The sequence below is a fragment of the Colletes gigas genome, unplaced genomic scaffold (assembly GCF_013123115.1).
Source record: "Colletes gigas isolate AHSC1104 unplaced genomic scaffold, ASM1312311v1 Colletes_gigas_Sc00051, whole genome shotgun sequence".
NCBI classification, from domain to species: Eukaryota; Metazoa; Arthropoda; class Insecta; order Hymenoptera; family Colletidae; genus Colletes; species Colletes gigas.
This window is the reverse complement of record NW_025106680.1, coordinates 658,315-680,841: the sequence shown is the minus strand read 5'-3', so window position 1 is coordinate 680,841 and position 22,527 is coordinate 658,315. Positions and strand designations below refer to the sequence as shown.

At 36.3% G+C, this 22,527-nt stretch overlaps 1 protein-coding gene across 1 annotated transcript; it reads left to right on the top strand.

Moving 5' to 3' along the window:
* The first annotated feature begins 1,263 nt into the window (after window positions 1–1,263).
* LOC122403385 (trissin receptor) lies at window positions 1,264–17,630 on the top strand. Its single transcript, XM_043406881.1, has 3 exons — window positions 1,264–1,438; window positions 15,821–16,439; window positions 17,210–17,630. The coding sequence occupies exons 1-3, from the start codon at window positions 1,264–1,266 to the stop codon at window positions 17,628–17,630; spliced, it is 1,215 nt and encodes a 404-aa protein (XP_043262816.1).
* Window positions 17,631–22,527: the final 4,897 nt, after the last annotated feature.

Here is a 22,527-nt window from a genome sequence, read left to right as displayed (position 1 = left end):
GACAAAAACAAACAAAAATTCTTTTCTCCTGAGACAAGTGAACATCCTCTTAAGCTTTCCAGTAGGAAACGACACGTTTTGGCGACTTGCACATAACAAGGTTATCGTTTAACGAATCCGTTCGAGTATACTTGAACTATGTTGCTGTACTTGTTCCACACGCTATACTATAAATTCCACTATGGGCAACTTAATTCGATAAATGTATATACCAGACTCGGAGCAACCGTCCGTGACGGGAATGAACATTCGAGAACGGTGGGCTTAATTGAATTTTAAATAAAATTTACGGTTTGCTTTGCGCGGCAACGTGAAGAGCATAATTACGATGCGAAAACGGATGCTGCTTGACTATTGCGGTAATTAATCAGTCCAGGATTCGCTAAATTTCTTATTCCGATTCTTCGAGCGTGTTATTCGCGATAAAAGATCGAATCAATTAATTAGTTAGGATCAAAATCCATTGCCACCGACCAAGATGAAATCTTAATCACCCCAGATTCGAAATTGCGAGCTTTAATCTTATGGAGAATATCCAGGGAGAAATCATCGGGTTATTTAAGGATCGATCGAAACTTAAAGCACGTGAGCATATTTTCTGACGTAAGGGATTAACCTAACTGACACGATATCGATAATAGAGTACTTTTCTGGGGTTTTTAAAAGGCTTAACCAACGATAAACTTTCATACGTGACAGATATATCGAAGATCGATCATAGAACGCGATTTAAATTTTTCATGTAAATATGTTTATTCAAAACTGATATCTGAGTCTGAATCTGAAGCCTCCGAGATATTGAACACGTGTTTTCCATGAAATCGTAATAACGATAGCAGTCTCTCAGCGACTACGAACGTTGTTCTACGTGCGTTCGTTAAAGACACCGTGAACAATGCGTGATAAATAATAGGTGTCGATCCGTTTAGACAAGCTGGACACCAGTGAACGTTTACGATTGATAGCACGAAGGCACGTATGTACACCCTTGTACGCGTGCAACCATGTCAAATTATTCAACGATTCGCTACGATAATTGCGATCGAGCGTTACACCTAACGCAGTTAACAACCAATCTGAACTCGAAACCTTTATAAAACTAGAACAGTAAAGAATCGATAAATTAAACCGATTAATTTGACAAAGGAATTGAACAAGAAAAAATATTGGAAGATTCTTTGTCAATGGTGAAAGGCTAAAATAGAAACGAATTAAATCCTTATTCTAAGTTTAAATTCATGTATAATATTTCCGTTTTACAGAATGATCGACGACCGCGAGGCAATCGTTTACGATACCTATGACAACAAAAGCTTCGTCGACAACGAAACTTTTCTGTACAATATATCCTCGAACGAGGATTACATATTCGACAGGACCGGTGTAAAGGTGATCTTTATTACGCTCTACACCATCGTCTTCGTCTCATGTTTTTTCGGTAAGTTCAACAACTTAATTCAATTATACGCATCCTTTGACTTTAATTCGACAACCTACCTGTCGGAATAGTTTTTTCAACAATGTTGAATGAATTATCATTCTACGCTGTAAAGACAATATCGAATCTTGTAACGTGAATAGCAAATCACAGAAACGCAGAATCTGTTATGGTTTATTCGCAACTACTTCACTGATACGCAACGTTTTTATTTGGAAATTTCGTAGAATATTTTTACTGTAGAAAAATATAAATAATTTAAACATTTCTTTCTGTTAATGGATACGGTGGGCGGACGTAATTTTGACAACGTTGCTGCTAATTTAGTTGTCACGCCTTGTATATTAGCTTCAAATTTCATAGAAGCAGTCGCAACTACGTGTTATTTATACGTACAGACGCGAGAGGAAAGTGAACGCAATAAAAGCCGGCCTAACGTCTCGAGTCGATTGCACCACGTAACATATATCTACTCACTGATGTACGAACGAGTCGATATTTGAATTCGCGAATATCGAGCCAATACGGTTCGATTGTTTCACCTGGATCCCGTTTGGATGGTCTCGTATTCTTTTTTATAACGTAGAATAAAGCGTTAAAGAATTGAAAAGTTCGTCGATTCGCTTTAAAACAAATAGAGTAGGCGGACAAAGATCCGTTGAACATACACTCGGGAAATTGGTTGGTAAAAATTTATTTAATCGAGGTCCAAGCACGTACTAATTTTGATTAAAATTTAAACAAATGAAAATTCAACGGACACAGTTATTTGTTTTGAAGTCTTACAATAGAAGGAAGAGCAATAAATGCAGACGATAGACCACTTTATGACACTTTCGTAGCTGTTATTTGTTTACTCCAGTTACTGTGTAACTTCAATACGTTCATGACCGAATCTGTTTTTAAGTAGTTATCCCTTCGCGTGGGCAGCCCACGTAGCTGAGCATTCCTTGCAACGTGTACAAAATTGAAAGTGTCGTTACAAACCACTTTTATTATAACAAATTACAAAATTTTAATCGAAAAGACGTAAAGTACGCTATTAAATTCGAGTAAAAATGAAAACTTTGTTTTTAGAATCTCATACCGATATTTTACTAAACGCTTCAACGTTATTTTGTAACTGAAATTGTAAACGTTTCCCGGAAGAATTAAATTTTATTTTCTCGTGTTTAATTAAAACAAAGTCTATCAAAGCAGAAACAAGTCTTTACCTTGTACTATAAATTACGTAAAACATTTTATGGAAGTATGAATTTTATTACACGGTATTTTAGCAGTTGATCCGACTACATAAGCTTACGCACGAGCTGCTGTTTTGTCGTTCAAATGCATAGCAATTGATTCGATTGCAAGAGGCGTGTTGCAACCAGCCACTTGCGTTTGAAATTAAAGAACGTAACGTTAAATCGTAACGTATGAAATTGCTGTTTCCATAGCTCAACGTAAAAACATTCGATTTTCGAAAAATAAGATTTTAACCGATTAAAATACCGAACGAAAAAAAACAAAGTCAATGAAAAGAAACTGATCACTTTTAGCGGACTAGGTCGAAATGAAGTGTGAGCTCTAAGGAGTCAAACGATGTTATAAATTACACCGATAAATCCGTTCGAATAGCTGGATCTGAAATCGAAGGAAAAAGTATAGGAGCCCTTCGATTGGAAAGTGAGAAGAAGAAATATATCGTTGGTAGACGTATTAAAGGATGTACTTGGGACCAAATTGGAAGCAGTCGCGCCAACACAAGGACCTAGTTCGTAATTTGGTCAATGCCTAAGCGCATTACAGGTCGTAATTTATGCTAAAGAAGATTCAGTTAGTAGCTAAAGGAGACACTTAGAATGTTACACGGATACAGTGAAGCAACCTAGTCCAAAAATTTATGGCTCTTTCGGTTGTCATTTGCAGATGCGTCAAAATACGATTAAACATTTCTATTTTATTTTTAATTTTATTTTTAGCTTCTTTTACGGTAATTGATTTTTCACGGCAACAAGAATTATTTACTATTAATTTTTTATTTGCTTCGGTATGGAGTTCATCAAATTTTTCAAGCTGTCGTGCCTGACGCTATTTTACCTCGTTTAAATAGCTTCCTCCAGATCGTGGACGAAGGAATATTGACTTTCATTGTCGTAAATTCCTCGCGCCATTAGTCTCCACACATTTTTGATCGTGTTACTATCGTACGATATCGTCTGGCTACTTTAATGTAAGCATATTCGTGCTTTCAGCCACGATTTTGTTGACTGCTGCATTCAATTGCCGGATTATCCGTGCATGTGCATCAGATATGCAGCTTTAAAACGATGGAAATAAGGTTGCATGTGTTTCCAGAACTGCTTCGTAATCGACCTTCCACAATCGATGAGATATTACAGTAAGACTGACTTTGTCGAAACCATTGAATGCAGTCCAAATCATAATACAGCCATCGACGAAGTTTCCCTTCGAAAATAAACGTGGACGATCGAAATTAAATACTCAAACAGCGAAACAGCTAATAAATTAGAAGCAATCGTTATTAACCATGAAACGATTTTACTCAAAATATATTTGAATGATAAATATATTTTATTGAAATCCACTCAACCGTTTAAATGAAATTGGAATTCTGTGGAAAGAAGAACTTATAAATGAAAGTCTACATATACGATAAAAAGAATTAAACTTTCCTTTCTTAAAATATGTTTTTCGAGAAAAACAATGTTTTCTAAATTCTTTTGGATTGGAATACTGTTCTCTCTTATTGACTGGACAGTAAAATGTTACCTTTGACTTCGGAGATGGCTCTCTAAGGATTTGGACTGTTCTCGGTGGTTTGGGTAAAGTCGAACTAACTGTAATATCCCATCGATCGAATAAGCTCGATTACAAAGCCATTTTGGAAAACCATTTACAACCTAATTTCCATCGTTTCGAAGCTACGAATCTAGAGTTCGAGCGCAAATAATGCGACAATTAAAACAAGCAAGTCAACAAAATCGTGGGTGGAAGAAGCGGTTATCCCAGCATTAGAGCAACCAGAGTGATATCGACTGACATTAACTAGATCGAAAATGTGTGGGGACTAATGGCGCGAAGAATTTACGATAATGAACGCCAGTATTCGTCCACCCAATAGCTGGAACAGGCTATTCGAAGCCCGGGAAACGATGTTGGACATGACACCAAAAAGAAGTCGATCAATTCGATGCACAAATTAACGAAAATGTTCAGTAATACCTTAAAGATGCTTACTAATCTTTTTCTTTATACTTTGTTACTTTTTTTACAAATTTTGTTTAGTTACATAGTAAAAATGGCCTGAAATTTCCAGGAAAAGTAATGTGTAAAATTTGTAAAATTAATTTGTATTCTTCTCAAATTATTATTTTTCGAAACAGAAAAGTTTCGTTCTTCACAGAGAGCTTCAAAGGGAGAAGAAGGTAATTCTTTTAAAAAAGGTTTGACTTTACTACTAAAATTATATTTCGAATTTTTTCTTTACTCTACCCACTTGTCTAATTCTTATACATATATTCCTTACCATGATCGTACGTCGTGAAATCGTTACGAAGTTGCGGATTGTTGTTTGAAAGTTGTGAGAGTTAACTTCCATTCTACCTCTTAATTAACCTTCGTCACTCAGAGAATTATACGACTTGTCTTTTACACTAGCCTGTAATTGGCAGAATTATTTTCTGGTTGGAAGTGATAAGGGTAAAATTTCGAAAGTTAAATTTAGAAAGACCGAAAAGCTAGCTCATCAAGTCCACGTTTTAAGAATTTTTAATTGGAAAGCGACCTGCAAACATAAATGTAATTTTAATAGTAAGCGTAATATAAATGCAATTTTTTTTAGCGAAGAAAAGTAAACGACTCGATAAACGAATAAAATTGGAGAGAAGAACGCCATTATGAATACTACATAGCACGATGGATAGCTTCATTAATCCTGATCAATCTTCAATTTGTCAAATATCAGCAATTTCATATGCACGACTTATTAAAAGAATGCGAATCATTGATCCGCAGTTATTTGACGATACAAGAGCGAGTCACAGGCAGTACAGCCATTTTATCAACACGTTCAATTTATAGAAATTCATCGGTAAAGTAAAAAAGCAGCTTGAAACAATTTCATGAAAATTCATTGCTTTTATCATACGATTTCTCTTCTGGAATAATTGGGAATAATACAAAATTGATTTTGCGTTACGGTTGAACGACTTTGTTTACACACATTCTTTTAACATCTTTTTTAATTTCCCAATGTTCTTTGTTAAGTCCAACAGAAGCTCTACTGCTAACGAAAATATAATTATCTTCCTGCTCCCCTTTTACTTGGAAGTTTTTCTATTATTCCAGACTGATTTAATTTACCATGAGTGATAACTGCAAACTACACAAGAGCACCGTAATAATTATACCAACAAAAAATAATTTTGGTATAAAATGATATCTGAAACATAACGAATTAATAACTTGTTGATTAAAATGTTCGTAGGAGTAGCTGTCTAACTTGCAATTGTGTTGGTTGGCAGTTCATAACAAGCTTTTGATTTTAAAAGTAAATTTTTATTGTATACACTGCTGGCGTAGAATGCCCAACTTTGTTAATTTATGCATACAAATCGCATCAAAATTTTGTCGAATGTCACGATTAATTTATATTATTTTCTACAATTATCAAAATATGTATAAGTACAGTTCTTTAAATTTAACTGAAATTAAATTAAGATTACTTTCAGAGTTAAAAGTTAACGTTTACGATTATTAAAATCGATCGTCGACGTTCAATGAATATACTTGGACGGTAATAAAATTTCAAGTGTCTCGCCATTGTAAATTACCACTTACGTAGGCGCGTAAATGTATTCTCGACAATACACGTGAACAAATGGGCACGACTACGTCGCATTCATTCTACTTTGCGAATACAGAAGCGGGAGTTTCGTGAATCTCCTATGAAATTCGTTAAAAAAATCATTCTTGCCTGTGGGGTCGTAGTTTGCCAAACCCCAAATTAGAAGAGGCTGCAAGGGAAAATCGCGAACCGCAGTCCGAGTTTTTTATGTATTTTTTTTTTTTAGTCGAAGGACAGTAGACACAGAGCAACCTCAAAAAGTAGAAAGAGCTCGACCGTTTTCGAGAAATAAATTCCGAAAGAAACGTTAAAATGGCAAATGAAACGAGATCCAAATTTCTAAAAGGTAAAAGGTAGTTTTATTAAAAACAATCTTTGTTATCCACGTCTCGATACGAAGCTTATCCAGTATTACCTCGCTCGCATTTCACCCGCGTTTCTGTGGAAAGCTTTTTCAATCTCTTTAACTGTATCCGCGTATCAAGAACTCGTACAGAATAAACAAGTCTCTGAATTTAATTTTCAACAAATTAACTTCCCTAGTTAATTGAACGTTAGAAGATTAATAATCTAAACGCGATCAATTTCCGTCGAAGAAACTTTGTGGCTCGAAAAGTAAAAATAAATGAGAAACTCCTCGGACTCCATAGTCCTCAAAGCTTGTTTAGTAAGACGTAAGTACACAAGGTGTCTGGACTCGCTTAACATCTGGTCGAAGCAAACCAAACGTGTGTTCAATTAGTTCTCCTGGTAAGTTTAGAAGCGTAAAATTCGAATTTCTAAAGAAAGAAAAGAGCTCTGCTATTTTTACGTTTATCGAAAGGACCTTAAACTACGAGGCAAATGAAGAAAGATCGATATATTCAAAGTGCCAAGGTTCGACTAGTCGCTTTTGAGGGTGCGGATTTTCTGCTTCTGATCGACGCCAAGGATGAACATTCGATGTTTTGAATATCGAGGGGACGTTTCGCGACGATGGAGAAACGAGAGACGAGTGATGAGCATCGACGCCGCGGGAAATTACTTCGGACATTAAATTTCGCTTTCTCGGAGGGAACGGCGGAAAAATTGAATAAAAATTCAATTAGATCTCGGGCAAAAAAGCCACCGCGACCCATAACAATACTCGAGTTCGGAGCAATAACGACGCTGGAAGTTGAGGAACGCGGCAGCCGGGGAGACAGATTGGGAAGAGGAATACTTTAAATGCGATTCTATTAACGATACCTCGAACTCGCGGAAAGTTTCGAGACCACGAGGACTCGTCTTGTTTCGTTCCTTTCAAAAATGTTCTATTCTCGGTGAATTTTTTTTTTTAAGGGAAAGTATAAGTACGAACGAAAAGTCGGTACACGTTGACGCACAACTGGAGGGGAAAAATCGTGTATTCGCTATGTGGGCTGTTACACCTCGAGAAATGGCCCAGAAACCATCAATCGAAGTTGAATAATTCAGCAAGTAGATGCATATATTCAGTGACGCGTATGGCGGACAAAATTGAAATAATACGTGGGTTGCTTTTTACCATAGAATATCATCGACCACTTTGAAAAAAATCGATCGGTATTTCCGTATAATAAAATTTGTGAACAAAGATGTAGTGAAATTTTTCGGAGAAAAAAAAATTTTTAATCGTTCTGAAAAAGTTATTTTCAGTTGCGGGGGTCAATTACAATCATTTTTGGTGAATACACATACCCCCGAAATCTTACGCGCTTTTGAGAAAAAAATTCTTTGCGATCAAAAGAAAAGTCTGAGGTTACTCGTGATCGAATACTCGGCAGAAACATGCGAATTTCCCATGTTTGCTAAATTAAAGGGATAGTATAAAATCGTGATACGTGGTGCACGTGTAACGGAAAGCGAAATGTAGTACCGACGTTCAACGGAAGGAGTCGAGGGTGAACGATGGTTGCAGAACCAACAAGAATTATTCAAAACCACGGACGCGGTAATAAGGAAACGGAACATAAAGTCCCGTTGATGGGTTGATGGGGTTGTGGGCGATAGCTTGCGATAAAAGGGGTGTTAATCCACTATATTAAGACCCTGGTAACCAACACCATAAAAAGTTTGAACGTTCTCGCGTGAACATTTATGGTGCATATGTTTGCAACCACCCTGATATTTGTCCAAACAAAATATTTTTTGTTTCTGTAAACATCCCTTTTCGTATACGCTTCAATAGAGTCGAAGGTAGTCGATTCACAACGGCGATCTTTTTCTAAAAGTCCCACCCTTGTCACGCAAATTCATTTCACTACCTTTCGCTCACTTTTTTTCCTACCCCGTGCGCCGAGTGTCGTGACATATAGCTTTCCAGCTGTGCTCTCCGACTTCGTAATCTCGTTTCACCGTAGAAGTGTTTACTTGAAATGTCGGAACGTTTGCGTTCCTGAAACGAAAGTCGCTTTAAAATGAAATTAGTATAAACAACTTCTACGCGGAATCGATGCCGCGCGTTACTTTGAAAAAACAAACGAAGACGAGGGGAATTTTAAATTGTCTCCGAAATGGCGAGAAAAAATGAAAAACGTAGCGGCGGACGTTGGTTTTCTGTAAAAATATCCTAACTCCCGCGGAGGATCCTCCTCGATTAAACCCTGGCGAATGAAACGTCTACGTAACTGTGATTCTTTGCAACTCCGTCGATTCTTGAACGTCGCTTCGAATAGAACATTGTAAATTTACTCAACGAACTGTGCATAGGGTACCATGCGAGGACACCAGTTCACTATCTCTGGTATGCTTTCAATTACATACCGTAAAGGTCGCGGCTGTTAAATTGAAGAGAATAAAGTAAAGGTAAGAATACAAGTTTTAATATAATTTTGTAACAGCTTTTGAACATTATATTAACATATAAAATGCATTAGATTAAAGTCTGACTAATACAAGGGAAAGTCAAAAAATGTACATTTGGATGCTCCCATTCAAAAAGTAATTCGTTAAAAAAATAATTCTTCGAGAGTTTACTGTACTGAATTTCTATTTAAAAAATTTAATAGAATTGCTTTTTCAACGTACCAAGCAGCCGTTCTATTTTATAATTCTAAGCAATGATATTCTCGTCAAAATGATCGAATCAGAATGTAAATATCCACTTATAAAATATGACTTATTCGACACTCTCATTTTTTAATTTTATTAAAAAATATATAGTATTTTTAATTTTGCGCTTGCATACGTAATAATCGACAGCTATCAAATACATTTATAAAACGCGTGAATATTGGTTGGATAGTGCTTACCAAAAATAAATGTGAACGGGCACACCCATTTGGCGATAAATCACTTTTTTGCAGATGTTAGGGATTTTATCGAAGTTGAAATACGATATAGCCCCACGTAAAATTACGGAAGGTTCAGTTAAGTCATCGTTTTGTTGGTTTCGAATTTATTACAGAACAGACAACTTGTTTTATTTCCAAAATTATAATCGTTAACTGAATAATCTATACTTTATAAAAGCATACAGTAAATCAAATTTGAACGCTTAACAAAATATTAGGTATCGACCTGAGAATTGCTACAATTGGCCTGTTTTTCGAGGAGGCAGAACGGAAATACAGAGAACAAACAGTTGAAAATTGTAGACTTTATCGAACAGAAAGAATTCTGCTTCTCTCGGGATTTCGAGTTCGATTGCGCTAATTGCGAATCCCATTGCGGCCAACGTGAGTTTGTTTCAATTATGTTCGGCAGATTTCGTGCAACGAAATAAACGTTTTGAATAATCAGACGTTAATATGCTGTTTAACAGTTTCGTTTTTATCGAGCGACCATACTCCGTGCTTGTGCATTTCAATTCTAATAGTCATTTTGGATTGGGAAACGCATCGAATATATTTTGATTTTTCCATTTTTGTATCCAGCCCTTTCATCGTAACCGCACAACCCGCATTGCCTTTAGATCGAATTATTTTATCGAAAACACGAAGCAAGTTGATACAAATTGTTCGTTCAACTGCGTATCAAATACGAAAAATGCGGGTTTTGTTGAAATATTGCGTCATATTAATACAATGAATATCCTCATACTATATTGACTGTGTCTGTGTGTGAACATTCGAAGCGTCCAGAATGTTCGACCACACTCGAGATCCTTTAACGTAAAAGGATGTATCGTTTTTCTTTCTTTTTCATATAATTAAAATACATATATACTTTTATTTCTTTCTATATCAAACCTTTTTACGATTCATTTAACATATCCTAACCATAACAGGTTTCTTTTACCTATCGGTTCGAATTTTAAGCTTAAAGTCTTATGTTAAGATGAAAATAGATATGCAACGAACGTTACCCTCAACTTATAAGTCACTTGAACGCAGAATTTAGTATTCTAAATGTTTCGAAGTATGTACGAAAGTTTTTACATTCGTAAATGAAAATGCAATAATACTCGAAAGTGTTCAACAAATTATTTTGTTTTCGAAACACTGTTATTGGTATGTACAGAACATAAGAAAAGAAAATTAGGTTAATTTGTGTAATTATTGGATCCACGGTCTATATTGAATATTGCATTGCATATTGATATTTATTATGCCCTGAAGGGATGTTATTAATTCAGATCAGTATCGATCTGTATTAGAATGCGTATCTCAATTTTCTATAGACGTGTTTCCATTAAAGCATTACATAATCTCGTTCATAATACCATCGATCAATTAATATAAAATACAAAATTAATTCAATTTTGCATCGTTTTCTGTTACGTCGTTCTCTACTAATTTCTCGAGAAAAATATGAATGGAAATCGAATCGATCGAATACTTTGTTTCTGGTTCTCATTCAATTAACAGCAAAATTATTCAGAGACGCAGAGAGAAATTACTAGTGCAAGGGCACCACGAGTCGAGCAATCAGCTAAATTAACAGCCAAATCGTTTCATTAAAATAATTAGATGTTTCGCACGTCATGCGTGAAGTATCTGAAGACCTTAATTAAGAGAACCTTGAAATTGTTGAATAAAAAATTTGTATAATCGAATAAAAATTATGATAATTTCCCACCCTGCATTACGAAAAGCTAGAATACATTTACGGAAAGTTAACAAGTGTCACTGGCAATATCGTAAATAATCGACCATGCGTAACGAGGCAAATTTAACTTTTGTATTAGCACAGAAGCTTGTATCTCCGACTTGTCACATTAATTATTATATATGCAACGTCTAGTCTTAATGAAATCAAAACTGGAGTCACAGCACGGCTCCAAAACAAATTTACATTTTAATCGGAATAAATCTAAATTACGACGTTATTTGGTACATTTGCAAAATTATTAAATTATCATTTTACACGTTCTTGGAATGTATCATTATGTTCTCTGGAACAGCGTTTGGCAAGGTATAATTCGTATACATAATTTATTAACGAGGAGAAAATATTTTTCTGTAACGATTAATACGAATTTCGTCTGGTCGATAAACTGAAATAATGGATACGAATCGTGTAAAATAACGGTGATCCGTGGAAACCTGTATATCACCCGAAAGCAGTGATTTTTTACCATTTTTTGAAGCCAGACTCATTAATCTTCCCGTGCACACGACCCTCGTGTGAGGAGCCAAATTTCTTTCTAACAGATCCCCATTTATTTTTGTAGGTATTGTCTTGTGCTGCCAAATATCGATTAGAATATACGGTACATTCCTTAATAATTCATTGAATGCAGTCGCCAACCTTTTTTGCATGTGATTGTCCTATCTAGAGTACATTTGGTCACCAATTGTAGTTGTGGGAGTCGTTCATTTCAGAAACAACGAGAACGGAGTATTATTTATTTTATAAATACCCCATATAACAAGCTAAGTTTTATGCTTCGAATTATATATAAAGTGAAAACAGTATATATCCTAAAATGTATAAAATTGTTAATACTATATCTTGAATATCTTTATGTCACAGCTCTTGATTTAAAGTAGCTGTCGCAAGCTTTCGTCGTGTCGTGACAAACGTGACGTTTCATCTTTGTTTCGAAGACTGCGTTCGAAAGAATAGTCGATGGAAATGCATTTGTTGTTGAACGAAAGGAGAAACGTAACGAAACATTCATCGTACGATGTGACATAACTATATCGCGTGGGTATGCACGTGGTATAAACGGTTTCTGCGACAACTATGAGATACCTATCGAATTCCTTCGACGCGTCCATCTTGCAACTTGGGACCTTTTGGAAGACATCCAATAGCGAATTCGAATGCTCGTCTACCTTTATCTCTCAAGAATTCCTTTAATCCAAGATCTCATCGATTGCATTATTTCTTTCGAAATACTTCGGCACGTTCTTCGAATTTTTGCTTCGCGACGTTTCTACGCATTTTCCATAAGTTAAATCCCGACTTTGAAACTCGCCTTCGTTTTCTTTCTTCAACTGGACAAGTTTCTCGGCCGAAAAATCACGACTCCTTAAGCATGTGAATACAGGTAATCGCAAGACTTTCCCGTTATTTTCTCGTTCGTTTCTTTTTTTTTTATTTTTGTATATTACAAACTCGTCTCGTGGGCTCGTTTAATCGTAGCAAAGTCTGCCAACAACGTCGGAAAATCATTTATTCAAAACATTAACAATGGCTGACGTACAGGATCAGTACACAAGGACAGTAAATATACCCTGTATCAATATGTAATATAAACGTTACGTATCTCGTCTTGCTCTGTATTGTTTACGTTTCATATTTTCGAAACAACTTCTTAATAAAGCATTTTTTCATCATACATTTTAGTTTTAGTTTTACCTGTAGAACAAACCGGTGAAGTTTCTACGGAAAAATCTGGGATATACGTATGTACACATATGTAGATGCATGTCCATATTTCTTAAATCCATTCCACCGTCCTTCACGGTTTAACGAGACCAAAAATTCAAGGAGAATTATACGACTCGTAAATCAAGTTGACTGCCTTCTACGATAATTAGGATGCTAAATGTGCACTGAGGCTCTTTTAAGTCCATGTAAACATGGCGGTATACAGTGTCGCTCATGCGTTGTAGCAAGTGTCCCGCTAGAAAAAGCAGACCGCATTAGTACAGTTTCTATTTTAATAAAAAGAAGTCGTTTTGTGAGATCGAGGGGACGCAGTATAGATTTTTTAAAACGCAACATCCAGAATTTTATTAAATCGTTAAAGGAATCTGTGGACAATTTATCGGTTTTATATCGAGCAGTATTCGAAGCATTGGTCGTTACAACTAATGTATTAATTGGGTAATCGAATAATAAGCGAATGAGAAACTTTTTCAGACGTTTCTGTAATTATTGCGACACGTGTACTAATAATACGCTCTTGTATATTTTCGACCGTCGTCGATGGCCTCCGATAAACTTCATTTTTTAGTGCTCCGCGAAGGAAATAATTGAATGACGTTAGAGTCGAACGATTGGGAAATGCTCTATTTAACAGTTGCCTGGATTGCCAAGCGTAATACGGTGTCGAGCAAAAATTATGTCAAATAACGAACAAAAGGATTATAGATAAATTCGATTTATTCCTTAATTTATTGTGCATCGAAAGTTTCATTTACATTAGAATACATAACTTATTACGATAAATCCATAAATAGTTTAAAGTGAATATACCTTTATTAAATTATCAAGTTGTAAACTGTAATTTACGTGCAAATCGTATTTTGTGCATTGTTTAAATGGAGAGTATATTGTCTATAACAATGTACGGTATTAGAAATATTTATCTCTTCGTTTGAATATTCAATGTTATTATTTAGTTTACGACCACATATTAGTATTAGGAAAATATTATTGCTTTATCGTTAACTAGGTATTCAATAGACCATTGCTGTTTAACGCAACAAAGCTGTACTATTATGTCAACTTCGTCAAATATACGGTTGAATTCAGTATCGTATAATTCCGTAGTTAAACTTCAGAGAGGCAGGTACTACAAAATAGGCAACTTTATTGAATTAACGCTATGTAATTCAAGCATCATGGTTGGCTTCATCTACACGCGCAATTACAGCAATGGTTGAATTGAATCAATCAAACTGCATCAAGATTGTTAAGAAAACATTAACAAAACAAATACGTTATAATATTTTTTGACACTCTAATACTATTTCATTTAATATTTTCATTATTGGAAAAGATAAGTAAAATGTTTGTTTAATGGTCTACGGAAAGTATAATTCTCTCTAATATTTATTTAAAAGACTTTGAAAAATTTTGATAAAAGATGAATATATTTTTATAGAACTCAAATATGTTTCATTGAAATGAGTTCAATCAGTGTATATGAGCACATTAAACAAATTTCTTTTATTTAATTACCAAACGTGATCAGTGGCTCTTAAAACGTGTTTTTCTCAACGAAGGGACAAAAAGTTCGAACAGATCGGAAAGAAGGAATTATAAAGTTTGATTATAAAGTAGACGCCTAACTGCAAAGAAGTTAAAACGCAAGTTGGAAGAACCTTTGTGTGTATAATGTTCAGTTGAGAATAAGCTCGCTCGAATAGGGTCTAAATGCCAGAAGGCCTAGGAAAAGTCACTTTTAAGAAAGAAAATGAAGAAAGTTTGCTTACAGCTGGATTGAGGATATGCTGACTGGATCGAATGAACGAGGGAACAAGTAATAATCTTCACAGACAATCCCAAATTTAATCTCAGAGAGAGAGAGAGATGTTCGAATATTCCCTTTCTTGTTATATAAAGTTTGAATATTTCATATTTATAATTTTATATAAAATTATACTTTTCTTTATACTTCTCTGTGAAAGCTTAATTCCAATTCGATTACAAATAATTAAATTCATATAAAATGTCTTATTATTCAAATAATAAGTAAGTAAATAAGTAATTAAATTAATTATTTGTAGGAAAATTATATAACTTGATACGTAGATTGATAGAAATTGGGTATTGGCCAATTTACTCATTATATAACTCCGAGACGTATGGGCATTATGTGGTTTTGTGGGTAATGCAATAAATGTTTCCTGTAGTGCATACGGGTCATTTCATACCAAATCGATCACTTTCTGCACTTTAGGTCAAGGATGTTTACGAAACCGACGTACCTTGTAGTTCATACGAAATTAGAGGAGATTGAAGTCATGGACTTTGCGGGTTACGTAATTGTTTAAAAAATAGAAGGCATCATTTTGTCAGTCAGTGCAAAGTGCATCCATTCAACTTATTATATTTGTTTAGCGCAAGTTTTATTTCGTACGATCGTTATGGTATCTCTACATTTACAATTCCTCATAACAATGTTCCTAGCATTCTCGTCTACTCCACTTTGGTTTACAATGTATTTTAACAACAAAGAACGTGCATCCTTAACATATTCATTCGATCGCTCTCAAAATCCCGATTCGAGCGTGTACAGTTAGTATTCCCGATTTCCCCCCTCTCCACCTATTAAAGGTACGTAATACGAGCGTTACGCGAAGTTTCGGTCGAAACTCGCAAACTTTCGAAGAAACTTCGATGCCATACGTTGCGAAGAGCAGAATGTATCCGAGTAATAACCATCGTTATTTACCCCTCGGTTGTTTCAGGGAATCTGATGGTGATCTTCGTGGTGAGTTTCTCCCGTCGTCTGCGCAGCATCACGAACTTCTTTCTGGCGAATTTGGCGGTAGCCGACTTCTGCGTCGGTATATTCTGCGTGTACCAAACGCTTACGAATTATTTAACGAACAGCTGGCAGCTAGGTGACTTCCTTTGCAAAGTTTACATGTTCGTTCACGCGCTCTCGTACGCGGCCAGCGTGCTGATATTGGTGGTGGTATGCGTGGAGCGTTACTTGGCCATCGTTCATCCAATCAAGTGCAGATCGGTGCTGACGAGAAGTCGCCTGCGGCTCGTCGTCGGTCTGGTCTGGTTGATCGCCGCCATTTACGCCTCGCCGAGGTTTTTGTACGTCGAAACGATGAAAAACCGGCTGATCACGGGCGACATAGACATTATTTGTCTAGCCAATATCAAGAAGCACAACAAAAACGTTCTCGACCTGGTGAATCTCATTTTTCTTTACATCGTTCCCCTCGTGCTGATGTCTTGCCTGTACTCGAGGATCGCCATCGGTTTATGGAGAAGCGGCACCACCCTCGGCGGACCAGGCCTGACAGCCGGGACCAGCAGAAACGTTCTTCGATCCAGACGGGGCGTCATAAGGTATGTACGTACATATGTATATCTTACGCTATTTCCATAAGTCATTTATTATAAACTGCATTTAATACGAAAATAGCTGTTTCTACCATAAAAACAAAGCCTTTTTATCGAAAACGTTACCGAGGAAAAACAGAGTGGGAGTTGGGTTTTCCAAACTAATTATTCTTGTTCAATAGATCTCGAGGAAAATTGTCAGTATGAATTAACAACATGATAAGGACTCTAATAAACATGTTCTATCAGAAATAAATTGCACGACAACATACTATGTATTCTATAGGTTAGAAAGCGTTTTCTGCTGGAAGAAATAAAAAAAAACGCAGTTTGCCAATTTTTCAGCGAAATTAAAAAATTTCAAATCGTTCTAAAAAAATTATTTTTAGTTGCGGGGCTCGATTACAATCATTCTTGATGAATACACATGCCCCCTAAATCCTAACCATTTTCGAGAAAAAAATTCATTACCGAAAATATAATGTGTAACCAGAGATCTGTGATTATATTACTCGTTTTTGTTACTCCATATGTAGATATAGTCTAATTATCCGGCATACACAATTTTAATGGGTGATTTCTGAGACCAAAATGAGACGAAAATCAAGAATACGAATTTGTTGATTGAAGCTTCGTTAGAAAGTTGTTAACGTTTAAAGTTCCATCTGTAGAATAGTTCTTGATTTTCGTTTTATTTTTACCTCTAATGTCTCCCATTTAAATTTTTCCCAGGGGTGGTCGAACACCCTGTACAGAGGAGAACAAAATGTTTGCAGAATGTTGATCGCCGTGGTGACGATGTTCGCCGTCTGCAATTTACCGCAACAAGCACGAATCGTCTGGCGTCGTTGGGGCTCGAATTACGATCGGACGTCGGACTTCAGCACTCTCCTGACTTTATCGACGTTCCTAATCTCATACACGAATTCCTGCCTGAATCCTCTGCTCTACGCTTTCCTGTCCCGTAACTTTCAGAAGGGAATGAGGGAACTTTTAGCCTGCAAGGGATCTAGAGGGCACACCGTCAGCCTGGCAATGGGCTGCACCGGAGGAGACACAGCCACGCGACACGATCACTGCGCGAACACGCATCATCCCCAGAGCTCGTTGGTCCGATCGAGCTCGATACAAGATAGCCCACGACCAACGAGAACCATCACCAGACCAGACCAGACCACTCGCGTGAACGTTACTTGATCTGATCCGGTCTGCGTGGCGACGAAAGGTCCGCGTACCATCGAACGTACCGCAGAATTCGTTTAGAAACTGAAAGTTTTACGTGTCCGGGGCGTTCAATGAACCGTAGAACGACGCGCGACGAATAAAACGAGATTGTTCCTGTATAGAATTTCCAGCGTACTCTCGACGCTGACATCGAAACTGTTACTACCGAGCAACGATTTGCTGTGTCTGTATAAGCGGACGCCGCGAAAATAAATATACGTTAAGTATACTTCCGTATCGACTCTGTTTTTTTCTCTGTTTCTTGAAATGCACGACGAAAGTCGAATAGACGCGAGCCAGAATGAAAATGGTAAGGATGGCGTCGATTGACGTACCATTCCTCGATAATAGCGTTAAGAAGATTTATTCTAATTCTGTGTCGAAACTCTTTGGCTTTGGAGCGGCCAGGGGGTTGTAACACGTTAGGTTAAATAGCTCAGGTACAGTTAGCGTCGCTACGCGAAGCAACACTTGTGTAATCTATACTAATGTACAGGGTGTTCCGCGAATCGCGGACAATCGATTCTACGCATAACGTTGTATGAAAAAGGGAAAAGTCTTCCTAGAGATTTCGAAACGGTAAAAATCTTTTTACCAAGGGTGTAGGCAAAGTATGCGCCATTATAGGCCAATTGGCAATAACAAATTTTAAAGAAACTGTGGAACGGAACTTGACCATTCACATGGAAAATGATATTAAAATTTTAATAATTCTTGGACAAACTTTATTGATGGATGTTCTTGCAGTTTGCAGTCGAACAATATTAATTGCAAAGTAAACAGCGTATTACTAACGAAACAGGTGGAGATTATTCATATGACCAGGAAATTATATCGCAATTTAATAGGTATAATGGGAGACCGGTACGACCAGCAGCAAAGTTCGAAATCGATTTAATTTTCAGCAACCATAGCAGTTTGGCGATTAAAAGTACGAAACAATAAAGTATGGATGTGTTAAGAATTATTAAAACTTTGAAGGATTTTAAAGAATATTTGATTTTTAAAGTGATGGTAAATTTTGCGATAACATTTTTTTAACAGATCTCGATCCAAAAGCGTAGGTTTCGGTTGTAATGGTTATGACATATAATTCCCTAACATGCACACGATAAATTTCGAACTAGCCTTATGAAAATATAGAAAATACATTAAATTTCAAAGAAAAGAGGTTTACGACACATCTTTTTTATTAATGCATTGCGGATGTTCAGGCAAATACATATTTAACTAAAAAACGGATAGGAAAGTTATTTTTTAATTGCATATTTTGCACAATACATACATTTTACATGATTCAGTTAAATAACCTATGCACGAACATTTAGCATATTTCATCGATATGTGGCATATTTAACTCCAGTAAAATGGAAAATTCGTGAGCAGTTTGAACGGTGAGAACATGGAAGGACATTCGTATTCAGCGTATATTGTATTGAATTACATTCAATTCGTATTAAGAAAGTCCATTTTTATATTTAAAAAATTAATTAAAAATTTAATTAGAAAATCAAATTTATTTTGAATTTTAATATACATATATAGTGTAATAAATGCAAATTATGTAAATGAAAGGAAGCATGTTATTCGTACATTTTAAGCCGTTTCATCTCGTTCTGTATTCATATTTCCCAAACTTCTCTATTCAAAGCTTTGAAACTCCTGATGGACTTAATGGATACGAACCAAACTTTCACACAATATTCAGAACAGATTATAAAATAAGATAGTATCTTAAAGCTTAAGTAAACTTGACTGTTTTGATTTTGCAATACTTGAGAATTCAAGAGTAGATCGAATAAAATATTTATCGCCGTTTAATAAATTGTGATAATAGTTTTGGATAACGTAAATGTATATTCTACATATTACTTGAATATTTAGCATATTTTCATACTTTTTTACGCACGTACATATGTTTAACGAATACATGTATATTTTACGTTCGTAAATATTCTTTGCATATCTTAAGTGCATGAACATCCGCAACCTAATTATCGAGAATGTCAAACTCAAGTTCGAACGTGTTGATTGACAAACGATTTTCGATTTTTCTTTCGGTCCATCATTGAAATCTGACTCTGAAAAATTACGCGTGCAGCATCCGTTTCGTAAACCCAGTCTTGACAACTTTTAAAAAGCACCTAACGGTTTGAATATGATCGAATGAAATAGTAAATACCGTTCGGTTTAAACGAACACCTGTGATACATTTCGCGAACATACTTACTCGACAATAGAATTTCTTCTTGCGTGCACGTTAAACAAAAATGAGTCGAGACTTACTTTAATTGAAATCGAAAGACGTCAGACAGGTCGCACAGCTTAATTGATAAGGTCACAGATGGAACAAGTACACTTGCATCGCGATCGTGCGGAGCTCGTGCCATTAACCGAGTTCGTTAAACGGTTATTCGTATTTCAATTAGTATTTCGCCTTATTGAACTCTGAATCGTCTCCCACCAAATCGATCGCTTCTGCACGCGATGTCGGAGCTTCTCGTACTGGGTTATAAACATAATATTTTTCGAACGATTCAGTGAAACGAACGTTTAAAACGAAATCAAATTAAAATATTATTTAAATTTTTTTACGCTTTTAGCCCGTGTCTGAGAAGCACGCTCGTCATCGAGCGCAAGAAATGATTAATTTGGTGTCGAATGACCTTTCGTGTTTCGTGGCATTTTCACTTTCACTAAAAGAGGCGCGTTCCTTTCGCGTAATAGTTTCCAAGCAATTAATATTTACATCTGAGCGAAATTCATCGTTCACCAACATCAAAAGCGTCATTCGTCTTTGGTGTTTAACCAACGCCCACATAAACACGCGTTGCCCACGTAGACGGTTGAAAATTGCTCCGGGGACAACAAGCGTCTGGAACAGTCTTATTATTGTATCCGAGAATCGCAAATTTCCTGCGTAAGAATTTTCTCGTTCCTGCAATCTCGAATCGCAATCTCTGGCGAAGTAATATCTGTGACCGTCCACGACACCCGCTACGGTGACAATTCGTTGAATTCTCGCGGCACGAGACGTTATCAAAGTTTACCGCGTTTAAAGGCTATTTCCACGGTGATTGCGTGTTTTGTGCGAACCGTGGCCGGATTCAGGGCACGAAAAATCGATGACGCGTCAAAAAATTTACCCAAGGTACGCGCGTGCAACTGAAAATTAACAGAGACGAACGCGTCGGAATAATTCTCCAAGTTTTGCGAAAACTTATCAGCAGGAAATGCAGAAAACGTTAATTCAATATTGATTTCTCTCGTTTGTTGTTATCGATCGATTTGCAATTCAGAACGACGAATTACTTACTCCGAACGCAAGGTGTTTTTTACTTGGAAAGTAGAATACCAAATCTACGTCATATCTTTAAATTATAATTTGACTATCGTTTCGGTTCGTACTTATGCACTGTATCATAATCGTCGCAAGTTCGTCCAACTTCCGCTAATTTCATACTTGTTATTCCGTAAGCTTTCGATGAATTCATTAACTTGTTTGTGCGTACCTTCGTGTTATTCCGTAGTTGCAACAGGATGTTTCGACGAGAAAGTATCTTTCGAGCAGTTGCGCGAAATCATTTCTGACCGAACTTTCAAACGCATTTTGCGCGTGGTATTATTCCCGGCGACGTACTAACTTTTCGATAATCAGTTTCTTCTACGACTAATCGACTTTTCATCTTTGGGAAGTACGTTGCGCGTTGCGCGCTCTTTTTATTTTCAACGACTCGATTCGTCGAACGACGGCAAATGTAAGATGTACAAAGGCAAAGGTACAGCAAATAAGGCTACTTGTGCTAGCGTAAAATCTCGTGCTAGCGCTAAGAACGTTGGAGTGCCTGTCAAAGAAAAATTCTATTGAAGTTGCAGTCGCGGAAAGAAACTAGATAAGAACGAAAATAATAACACATTCTTTGAAAGGCTCTTGAAAACTGAACAAAAACAGAACACAATTTAATTATCCGAAATACGAAGGAGGTTTTTAAAACGTTAATTAAAGTGCTCAATATTTACTCTTGTACGCCTTTTTGTTTGTACCATTTTAGAGTGAATTGTAAATCAACAGTTTGTGTATAATAAAACGAGTCAAAGTCTTCTGCTGCAATTAATCGGAAATTTTTCAATCGATAAGGGAACAATTGTTTTTCATTAGATCAGGAACAACGTTTGAAAAGTTGTAAACAATTATTCTACCTCAAACACTAAAGCATAGTGTAGTATGCTCTAATTGTAAAACGCCAAATGATAAACGGAATAATAAATTTCATTTCAGACTCTGTTAGTTTAAACGCGTGCTGCTCGACGTCCGAGAAGAACTCAACTTTCCTTGAAATCGCATCGCAAGACTGAATGTTGTATCAGTGTATATATAACTAGTATTTATAGTAATAGTGTTGTAATAGAGCTCAAATTTTTCCGAAAAATATTTTTATTTCTATTATTGTTCTAACAGAGACGACAGGTTGGCCAGCGAATCTGATTGTGTCTGGTATAATCTACTTCCCATCCTGCACTTTGATGGGTTACAGTAAGGAGAATGTGCCATAATCGGTCAGGCCAGCCAGCCAACGTCTCGTCTCTGTACTTCACACGTGTTTATAATACCATTGACATTTACTTTTATAAATTTCATATCCGCGATCCCGATTATTCTTTATCCACTCATGTGTTTAAAATGCATAACCGTTTATAACAATAAAATTAAAAAAATAAAAGAATACCAGGAATCGTAAACTACGAACAATGGCAGAACCTACAATCGTTGCTACAATCTTTGTTACTTTTGTCGATGCACAGAGATTGCGAGCCGTCCTTCCCGAGTTTCTCATATCGATCCTCCGACCACAACTACGACGTATCTACC

Coding starts and splice junctions, on each gene's coding strand:
- LOC122403385 (XM_043406881.1), top strand. CDS start 1,264: ATGATCGACGACCGCGAGGCAATCGTTTACGATACCTATGACAACAAA. Junction 1,439..15,820: donor CTTCGTCTCATGTTTTTTCG/GTAAGTTCAACA, acceptor CGGTTGTTTCAG/GGAATCTGATGGTGATCTTC. Junction 16,440..17,209: donor TCCAGACGGGGCGTCATAAG/GTATGTACGTAC, acceptor AAATGTTTGCAG/AATGTTGATCGCCGTGGTGA.